This window comes from Carlito syrichta, unplaced genomic scaffold, assembly GCF_000164805.1.
Source record: "Carlito syrichta isolate Samal-C Ts95f unplaced genomic scaffold, Tarsius_syrichta-2.0.1 Scaffold315497, whole genome shotgun sequence".
Taxonomy (NCBI): domain Eukaryota; kingdom Metazoa; phylum Chordata; class Mammalia; order Primates; family Tarsiidae; genus Carlito; species Carlito syrichta.
Window position 1 is genome coordinate 300,747 of NW_007259593.1, and position 10,477 is coordinate 311,223.

Below are 10,477 nucleotides of genomic sequence, written 5' to 3' on the forward strand. Positions count from 1 at the left end.
CACCGCAGCCTCGACCTGCTGGGCTCCGGCGATCCTTCCGCCTCAGCCTTCCAAGTAGCTGGAATTACAGGCATGCGCTACCATGCCCGGCTGATTTTTTGATTTATTATAGAGATGAGGTCTCGCTGCCCAGGCGGGTCTCGAACCCGCGGGCTCAGGCAATCCACTCACCTCAGCCTCCCAAAGGCGCGGGATTACAGGCTGAGCCACCGAGCCCGGCTTATGATTTTTAAATGAAGAGAAACACAGAAACATTATGTGGAGAACAAAACCTGCATCTGTTTTCAATAAGAAACATACAACTTGGAAAGTCAGATTGTTGTTGGGCTGGACCCTTTCAAGAATCTGGCAGGGCTGGGCGTGGTGCAGAGATGCAACATGGGGAGACCTCGTCTCTACAGTAAACAAACAAACAAAAAAATTAGCCAGGTGTGGTGGCGTGTACTTGTAATTCCATCTAGTTGGAAGGCTGAGGAGGAAGGATTGCCTGAGCCCAGCAAGTCGAGGACGTGGTGGCTGTGAGCATGCCACTGCACTCCAGTCTGGGTGGCAGAGTGAGACTCCAACTCAAAACAAACAAGCAAACAAAAAATAAATAAAAAGAGAAAAGAAATGAGATATAAAGATCGGAAAGCAGACAATTTGTAGAAAAGATTTACTTAAAGAAACTTGACGGCATCTCTATCTAATGAGACCGTCAGTAATGTTGTCTCTCCGCCAGGTGGGGCTATTGAGCCCTAACATTTTGACTGATGTGACTGAGAAATTAAATTCTTTCATTTTATTTAATTGTAATTAATTAACTCATTATTTTATTTTTTTCTGGGTTGGAGTCTCACTCTGTCACCCAGGCTAGAGGGCAGGGGCATGCTCCCGGCCACCGCAGCCTCGACCTGCTGGGCGCCGGCGATCTTTTCACTTCAGCCTTCCAAGTAGATGGAACTACAGGAGCGTGCTACCATGCCTGGCTAATTTTTGATTTATTGTAGAGATGCCCAGGTGGTCTTAAGCTCACGGGCTCAGGCAATCCTCTTGCTTCGGCCTCCCAAAGTGCTGGGATCACAGGCTGAGCCACCGAGCCTGGCCAATTATAATTAATTTTTTTTTTTTTGAGTTGGAGTCTCACTCTGTTGCCCAGACTGGAGTGCAGTGGCCGCTCCCAGCCCCCTCAGCCTTGAACTGCTGGGCTCTGGTGATCCTTCCACCTCAGCCTTCCGAGTAGCTGGAACTACAGGTGCACGCTACCACGCCTGGCTAATTTTTTTGATTTATTGTAGAGATGAGGTCTCGCCAAGTTGCCCAGGTGGGTCTTGAATCTGTGGGCTCAGGCAATCCACTCCCCTCAGCCTCCCAAAGCACGGGATTACAGACTGAGCCGCTGAGCCCGGCTTGCAATTAATTTAAAATTAAACAACAGGGTGTGGTGGCTCATGCCTGTAGTGCCAGCACTCTGGAAGGCTGAGGTGGGAGTATTGCTTGAGCCCAGCAGTTCGAGACCAGCCTGGGCAACATAACAAGATCCTGTCTCTAAAAAATAAAACTAAAATTAAAGTAAAATAAAATTAAACATCCTCACGTGACTGGTGGCTATGCCTGGGAGAACACAGGTCTAGAGAAACAACAGGGAAAAAAAGGATAAGAATTTAATAAGTTAACTGAAGCCCTTCCTGCCCTCAGTGTCCTCATCTGGGAAGTGGACCAGCTGATCTAGATCTCTGACTGGCTCTAGGGACTGCTGCTATGATGACAAGTATGCTCCCTGGTAGGTGGGAGTTCACTGTATAACTGCACCTGACTCTAACAAGTCACACGGATAACTTCTGAATTATAGGAAGGGAAAACAACCTCTGTTGTCTTCCTCCTCTCTCTTCCCTGTCACCTCAGGACCCAGATGGTGACGGAAGACTCGGTGGCCTATTATAACTATTCGATCATTGGCACCTTCACCGTGAACCTCAAAGTGGTGGCGGAGTGGGAGCAGGCAAAGCCGGACGGTGAAAAGGTCATTGTGCAGAAGACCGGGGACTTCTCTGCCTCGCTGAAACTGCAGGGTGGGTCTCCAAGTAGGCTGGCATAGACTGAACATCTGGACCCTTGGCGGGGGGCTCCCCCAACACCACACCTTCCAGGGCGGGGTCACCGCGTGCACAGATCAGGGTGGCTCCAGGCTCAACACACACTCATGCTCTGTGGTCCTCTGAGCAGCCTCTCTCATTACACCTACTTCAAAGAGGGCTCTGAAGGCCACAGGCAAGGTCATGTGACTGCTCAGGGGTAGACTGGCATTTGATCCCAGGCCTGCCTGGTCCCAGAGTCCGAGCCTGTGGCCAGTCTGCTGTGACCTGGTCCGTCCACACTGATCTTTGTTCCCCGGCCACTTAGACCTCTGGTCAAGGCCCACTCCACCAGGGTGGGATGGGGCTGTCTCCTGCACAGGGAGGGAATGCTCAAACCTTTCTCTCCTTGGCTTTGGCAACAGTGAGGGCTTTGGCAGCTGTGGAAGATGACTTGATTCTTGCTAATGGGGTGATGCTTTCCTGTGTGGCACAGATGATGGCTTGGTGACAGTCGACAAGACAGTTGGCCTTGGCCTGCCGTCTCCAACTTTCTCCTTCTGATCTGGCTCTATCATCTGCAGCTGATAGGGCAGGGCAGGACCCCAAGGTGCCCTGGACAGACCTGTGACCCTCCTTTGGGAGAGGAATGGAGGAGCGGACAGGGTGGTAATCACAAAGCTCCAGGCCCTGGGAGCCCCGTGACAGCAGTCCTCAGCCACTGGGCCTAATGGGGTTGTCTGCCTTACAGAAACCCTTCGAGGCATCCAAGTCTTGGGACCCACCCTGATTCAGACCTTCCAAAAGATGACAGTGACCTTGAACTTCCTGGGAAGGTGAGTGAAGCCCCAGCGGCCCTGCTTACGCACTCTGACAGGGGCTCCCAAACCTGTTCTATCATCCCCGATGGGCCCCAGGTCTGGGAGCTCACGAATGGTGGTGCCACTCTGCCCTGAGGCCGTGCTACAGGGATATTGTGGGCACAGCTCTATTTTCAAGGTCCCACAGAGGGAGGATGGACCTTTTGGGACTGTCTGCGGCATAGTTGTAAAGGCAAAGGCAGGAGAGGGCCTCACCTGAGAGAAGCCCTCCATGTGTGATGTACGGCCTATTTTCCAGTCCCCAGCCTTTGCCTGCATGGATCTCTTGCCCTAAAGCTCTCTCCCCTCTCCTCGTATGTCCAGATGATCCTCATCCTTCAAAGCCCTTGAAATGCTTGCCCTTCAAAGCCTGTTCTGCACAGGGGAGCTTGCACTAGCCAGCAGATGTTGGTTGAGAGTTTGCTTTGGACCAGCCACTGTTCTAGAAGCGTCTAGTCAAGAGTAGACGAGGCAGAACCACTGCTTCTCTGGTTTCTGTGTGGAGGGTGGGGCACCCCACAAGAAACCTAAGCAAAGAATCCCCAGGAATTCTCAAGAACAAACCCAGTCAGGTGGGCCTGGCCCAGGCTCTTGGTAAGAGCAGCATAAGGCTGAGTGTTTAGTAAGTGAGGAGACAGGGAGAAGCAGGGGTGTTCTTCCCACAAGGGTCTCCTTCCTGGGGTCGCTGGACTGGACAAAGCTGCAGAGGCCAGGGGTCAGGGCCCAGCCCTCGAAGGATTCTTGTCCCTGCAATGGAACACACGAGAGGATGCAAGACCAGACAGAGTGATTGAAGGAAGGCGAGGAAAGAGGAAGATGGGCTCACTTAGGGACTGGAGGTGTCTCTAAGGTCTCCAGGGAGCTTTGGAGGTGGGAGCTTAGCATGTGGAGAATGGGAGGCCACTTGGGTTTGGCAGACCTGACCTTTGAGGTGGCGTGAGTGTACGGGTTCTACTCAGGTCTGGGGGTTGTGTGGAATGGAATGCTTATTCAGAATTCCTTGGATGGACCTGTGTTTTCCGGCTTCTGAGCCTGTGCTTGTGGCATGCAGGTAACCCAGAATGCCCTTATCTTTTCTCATCTGTCAAAAGCCCACCTATCCTTTCAGCTCCCGCTCAAGGGCCACCTCCTCCAAGAAGCCTTCCCTGACTTCCTCATTAATAATGCACTCGTTATTCTCCCCTGCTTCCATAGCATGCCGTGCCATCAGAGCACCCATTCCGCCTCTAGTTAGCAGTCTGTGCATGTCTCTGTTTGCCACACTAGCCTGGAACGCCCTGGAGTCCGGGGCCATGTCTTCCGCACCTCTAGAATGCATGATGCTGACGCTGAAATTCATGCCCACGTGGTCTTTCTTGGACTTGGTCTGTGCTCACGCTCTTTGCCGAGTCATTTCTGAAAACCTGTCCCCATGTTCCCGCAGTCCCCCTCTGAGTGTGTGCTGGCGTCTCAAACCTGAATGCCTCCCGCTGGAAGAAGGGGAGTGCCACCCTGTGTCCGTGGCCCACACAGCTTACAACCTGACCCACATCTTCAGGGCCCCTGGAGACTACTGCTTCAGCATCCGGGCTGAGAATGTCATCAGCAAGACGCATCAGTACCACAGGATCCAGGTGTGGCCCACCAGTAAGTGACACACGGGCAGCACAAACCTGTCCCCCTGCCACCACTGCCAATATGCTCCGACCAGCCACCTCTACGAGGTCAGTAGCAAGCAAGCCCTTTAGCAATAGCAAAAACCCTACTGGCTTCAGCAACAGCCAATACCACGGTTGGCCGACTGCCAAAACCACCACCAAACTCTCCCACTACCATCAGCCACCACTGTGCAACCCTCCCACCTCGCCCATTGATTCGACCAACACCATCCGTCAAAACCAGCGCCATTAACAACAAATAACTCAGCCATCGCCTTTACCACACACTCTACTGACAAACACTTCAAGCACCGTCATTGTCACCACTAACGACTCCACCAGTATTTCCACCAAGTCACCTCAGTGATCCCTGCCTGCACCCCTCCCCCTTATTTTTTGAGTTGAAGACTCACTGTGTCACCCAGGCTGGAGTGCAGTGGCACGCTGCTCATGGCCACCGCAGACTCGACCTTCTGGGCTCAGACACTCCTTCCACTTCAGCCTTCCAAGTAGCTGGAACAACAGGCGCTCGCCACCACACCCGGCTAATTTTTGTGATTTATTGTAGAGATGAGTTCTCACCAAGTTGCCCAGGCTGGTCTCGAACCCCCGAGCTCAGGCAGTCCTCTCACCTTGGCCTCCCAAAGTGGTGGGATTGGAGGCTAAGCCACTTCTATAAACTCACACCGCCACCAGCCCCAGCACCAACCTGTGGACCAAAACAATCCGTGTCCACATCCCTTCCCACATGCTCCCAAGACCACACATGTCCATAGCACGGGCAGTCCCGCACTGGGTGAGCCACCATCATGGCCGCCATCATCCCTGCCCCAGCGCTATCACCTTTGCCCCCGTGGGAGCCATCACTAAAACCAGCATTCACAACAGTGACTCTGCCCAACTCACTGGGCTAGGGAGCGTCTTCCAGGAAGAAGGAGCTGCTCAGACAGTTCAAAGTTTGGTCTCTATCATGAATAAACACGCCTAACCCTCTCACCTTGGAACACCCTTCCCTAGACTATCATCGGGCCTGGCCACTGGCTCTCTGTCACAGGATCAGCTGATAGCAGCATTGAGGCTCCACACCTCATTTCCTTGGGGGACTCTGGGATCCCAGCAAAGTTTTCCCTACACAGAGGTGAAAGTAGGATCCCAGGACACTAAGTCTTGGCTTTTCAGAAGTCCAAGCTCGTCCCACCTTTGATAGTACAAAAGAGAAGCTATGACACAGGGTAATGAGATCGGATGCCAGCCTGAGCCCAAACCTAAGCTGTCAGACTCCTGGTCCTGGAATAGGAGTTCTTCCAGGCATACCTGAGCTTATGCCAAACCCCACCAACTGCACCCGTCCTCAAGGTTTGCCCGATGCTGTCACTGCCTCCTCCGGTCTCTTCAATCCCACTCTGAGCCCCTGAGCAGATGCCACATTTCACTCAGACCCTGGCTGACCTTGTGGGTATCATCAGAGGTCTTGGGCCCTGCTGCCCCCAGCATGCCCTGGGCATTGAGTGCCTGAATTCCAGGAAAATTCAAGGGACCCCCCTGAATTCCGTGGAGAAAACGGCAGTACAGGTCTTCAGTTCTGCCTTTTCTTGGGAAACCATTAGTCATAGTGAGAGAAGAGTGAGAGGGAGCACACTTCCTGATCAGCTACCTCGTGCCAGGTACAGCCACACCTCACTCCTTGCTGCATCTCCATGGCAGCCTTGCGGGTCAGCGTTCACATCAGGTAGCCTGGCCAGAGCTAGGATTCAAGCCCAGGGCTGCCTCACTGCAGACGATGGGCTCTTTCTGCTCTACTGTGCAGTTTCCAAGCAACAGGCGTAGTGGGAGAGTCTGGAGTTGCCAGAGGGTGAGAAGCTGTGAGAGAGGTCACAGTGCTGATTGAGTGACCTGACAGCATGGCTTCCCTTCTCCAAAGTGTGTCACCCTAGAGAACAAAGAGAACGCTTTGGTGCCTTATAAAAGCCTTATAAAGCTTAGGCTCAGGAATCATACACCATCATTCCTGTCGCTTGCTGGACACTAGGAGCTAGTCATGAGTTCAGCCCACACTCAAGGGGTGAAGAATTTAACTCTCCCTCTTGGAAGTTACAATCAAGTAACTTGTGGATGTATTTTAACCCCCCACCTCCCACCCCCATTTATTTATTTGCTTATTTATGTTTGAGTTGGAGTCTCACTCTTTTTTTTTTTTTTTTGAGTTGGAGTCTCACTCTGTCGCCCAGACTGGAGTGCAGTGGCCGCTCCCGGCCACCGCAGCCTCGACCTGCTGGGCTCCGGCAATCCTTCCGCCTCAGCCTTCTGATTAGCTGGAATTACAGGCGTGCCGCCCGGCTGATTTTTTGATTTATTGTAGAGATGAGGTCTCGCTGCCCAGGCGGGTCTCTGAACCTGCGGGCTCAGGCAATTCACTCACCTCAGCCTCCCAAAGGCGTGGGATTACAAGCTGAGCCACCGAGCCCGGCTTGGAGTCTCACTCTTATCACCCAGGCTGGAGTGCAGTGGCACGCTCACAGCCACCGCAGCCTCGACCTGTTGGGCTTAGGCAATCCTTCCACCTCAGCCTTCCAAGTAGCTGGAACTACAGATGCATGCCACCACGCCCGGCTACCAATTTATTTTTTGTGGAGTCTTGGATTTGCCTGTGGGGGTTGCCTAGTTGGGATGCATGTACCTAGGAGGAAAAATAAAATCGTTGGTGGCGGTTGACTATTTTCTCTACGGTTGTACTTACCTACTACTGAGAGCCAGCATGTTCGTGCTAGCTACCCAGTCCCATGACCTCGTCTATTTCACTTCCAGGCTTCCAGCCTGCTGTCTTTGCTTTCCCGTGTGCCACACTTATCACCGTGATGCTGGCCTTCATCATGTACATGACCCTGCGGAATGCCACTCAGCAAAAGGACATGGTGGAGGTGCGTGCTCAGTAGGGTGCGGGCTGGACCGCTAGGCCCTGCCTAAGAAAGATTTTCCGAGAGGGTATGGGAACCAGATCAGGATACCTGGAGGGGGTCTTGATGTTAGAACAAGACCCTGGGGCTTGGGGTGATATGCCTGAGAGGCGTCTGTAGACCAGGAAAAACAGTTAAGTTTGTGTCCCATCTGACGTATCTCCTATGCTCATCCCTTGCCTATGTGTGGGGCCAGAAGGGTGTTCCTGTGCACTCTGCCGCCAGGCAGCTGAGCTCGTAAGGCCACTTGACGGGGCTCCTGGTGGGCGGGTGATTGATCCGTGGGGTTTTGTTCACCATAGGTGGCTGATTTTGACTTTTCCCCCATGTCTGACAAGAACCCGGAGCCGCCCTCTGGGGTCAGGTGCTGCTGCCAGATGTGCTGCGGGCCCTTCCTGCTGGAGACTCCCTCTGAGTACCTGGAAATTGTCCGCGAGAATCATGGGCTGCTTCCGCCCCTCTATAAGTCTGTCAAAACGTACACTGTGTGAGCACCCCCACCCCGTCCCATCTCAGCGTTAACTAACTGCTGACTCCGGCAGGCTGGCGTGCACCACTGACCAGGAGGGGTTCATTGACGTGGGGTCACTGGCCCTGGCCATCTGTCCATCTGTACAGTCTAGCCGCTGCCACAAGCCCCTCTCTGACACCCCCCGGCCATTTGCCCATCTGTACAGTCAAGCCACTGAAGCAAGACCCTCTCAAGCACTCCACCCACCTCCCCACCTTTGAAGAGGCTCCAAGCAGGACTCTGTTGGTGTGTTCCATGTTCTGTCATTTGATGGGGTGGGTCACCTACTTCCTTCCCCCGAGCAGCCCTGCCAATGCCAGTGAGCTAAGAAGAAAGTCACATAAGGGGAAGGATCCATTACAAAAGATTTTGCACACAGATGGACATACTCACAGAGATGTGCACACACACACACACGTGCGTGTCACCCAGGCATCTTAGGTGATTTGCTCTGTATCTGTTAAGTCAGTTACTGGGATGCACTGTGAATTGGAACTAAGATGAGATTTGACCTTCTCCATTGGGCCCCAACAGGTCCTGGGCCAGCCCCTCCTTTTGTGCAATGTATTCTCTGCAGTGCCCGTTCCTGTGGAAAAATCCCCCTTTTTCCTGCCTGCTTGCTGGGGACTTGATGGGGGCCGGACTCACACTTTGTGAGTGCACAGTGCTTTATAAATAAATATCGCTCTCTTGTGTCAGAACTCACAAGTAAAACTTCCACTGAGGAAAAGGACTTGAAGCAAAAGAAGAGGCCGAGTCCGTGGGGACTTGCATCCCCTGGGTGTGCAGGGGCGTTCTTGCCACCCAGCTGCTCCTGAGGGAGCCTTGAGGAAGAAGAAGCTGGAGCAGGGGAACCAGCCTGCTCCTTCCCCACTCAGATGGGTGACTTGGGGAATGGTTGAGGGAGACAGCAATGAGGGTAGGGGCAGCCTGAGCCTGTGAGGGGAGAGAGAGCAGGGCTGTGGGGTTGGGGCTCTGTCACTGTGCTGTTTGCTTCTGGACTTTGTGCTGAAAACAGCATTCACGCCGTTGCACAGCCCATTCTCATGAAATCCCACCATTACTGCTGAATAAAGCTTGTGTGCTCTGAATATAACCAAGCATAAACGTTGTGACCAGAGTCTCTTTTTACATGTGAACAGGTGGGCCTTGCAAGGTAACAGGAGCAGTGCTTGGACGCAGCTGGACATCCTTTTTGTGGTCTGTGGGGAAGAGGACTGAGTGGGGCTGATTTGGGTCCCTGGAGGTGGACCCAGCTCTCCCCAGGTGACTTGGACCTGTACCCTCAGTCTGAGACCCCAGGTGGACTCGAGTCAGAGCAGGAACGTAGGCCATACCTGGGAACTTGTCGGAAATGCACACCTATGGGCCTCATCCCACACCCAAGTCGGCACCTGAGGAGGGGACAGCCATCTGTCTTCAGAAGCCCTTGGGGATTCTGGAGCATGATCAAGTATAAGGACTTCTGGTTTCTAGCAGGGCTTCCTCAATGTGAATGTTCACAAGAATTGCTGGAGATCTTGTTAAACATTTTCATGTAGGAGGTCTGGAGTAGGGAGTGGGATTCTGCATTTCAAACACGTTTCCAGGACCGTTCTTTGAGTTTCAAAGATCTGAGTCTAGAAATTCCTGAGCTTTCCTCCCCTCGTGAGAGGTTTGAGACTGTCTCTCAATTGCCTTGTTCTGCCACAAATCCCACCACCCAACGCACCCAGCAGGTGTGCCCCAAGCTTCAAAGAGCTTGATAGAGTTGGAGTGGACCCTAAGAACAGGGAGCTGCCCTTATCCACTTCTGTGCTACTTTTTTTTGAGTTGGAGTCTCACTCTGTTGCCCAGACTGGAGTGCAGTGGCTGCTCCCAGCCACCGCAGCCTCGACCCGCTGGGCTCCGGGGATCCTTCCGCCTCAGCCTTCCGAGTAGCTGGAACTACAGGCACGCGCTACCATGGCCGGCTAATTTTTTGATTTATTGTAGAGATGAGGTCTCACCAAGTTGCCCAGGCGGGTCTCAAACCCGCAGGCTCAGGTAATCCACTCACCTCAGCCTCCCAAGGTGCGGAATTACAGGCTGAGCCACCGAGCCCAGCTTACACTTTTTTTTTTAAGTGACAGAGTCTCACTTTGTTGCCCAGGCTGGAATGTAGTGGTGCAATCCTAGCTCACTACAACCTCCAACTCCTGGGTTCAGGTGATCCTCCTGCCTCAGCCTTCCCAGTAGCTGGGACTACAGGCGTGCACCACCACACCTGGCTAATTTTTATTTTTTTTGAGTTGGAGTCTCACTTCGTTGCCCAGGCTGGAGTGCAGTGGCATACTCATGGCCACCGCAGCCTTGACCTGGGTTCGGGCAATCCTCCTGCCTCAGTCTTCCAAGTAGCTGGAACTACAGATGTGTGCTACCACACCTGGCTAATTTTTGGTTTATTGTAGAGGTGAGGTCTTGCCAAATTTCCTGGGCTGGT

At 53.1% G+C, this 10,477-nt stretch overlaps 1 protein-coding gene across 2 annotated transcripts in view; it reads left to right on the plus strand.

The window, feature by feature from the left end:
* The window catches only part of TMEM130 (transmembrane protein 130), a 23,837-nt gene extending 14,714 nt beyond the window's left edge, over nucleotides 1-9,123 (plus strand). For both annotated transcript variants that reach the window (XM_008072897.1, XM_021706384.1), the window contains exons 4-8: nucleotides 1,885-2,051; nucleotides 2,806-2,890; nucleotides 4,338-4,540; nucleotides 7,357-7,469; nucleotides 7,844-9,123. In XM_008072897.1, the coding sequence (XP_008071088.1) occupies nucleotides 1,885-2,051; nucleotides 2,806-2,890; nucleotides 4,338-4,540; nucleotides 7,357-7,469; nucleotides 7,844-7,996 (721 nt within the window). In that variant the 3' untranslated portion in view covers nucleotides 7,997-9,123. The remainder of the gene's footprint in view (nucleotides 1-1,884; nucleotides 2,052-2,805; nucleotides 2,891-4,337; nucleotides 4,541-7,356; nucleotides 7,470-7,843) is intronic.
* The last annotated feature ends 1,354 nt before the right edge of the window (nucleotides 9,124-10,477 follow it).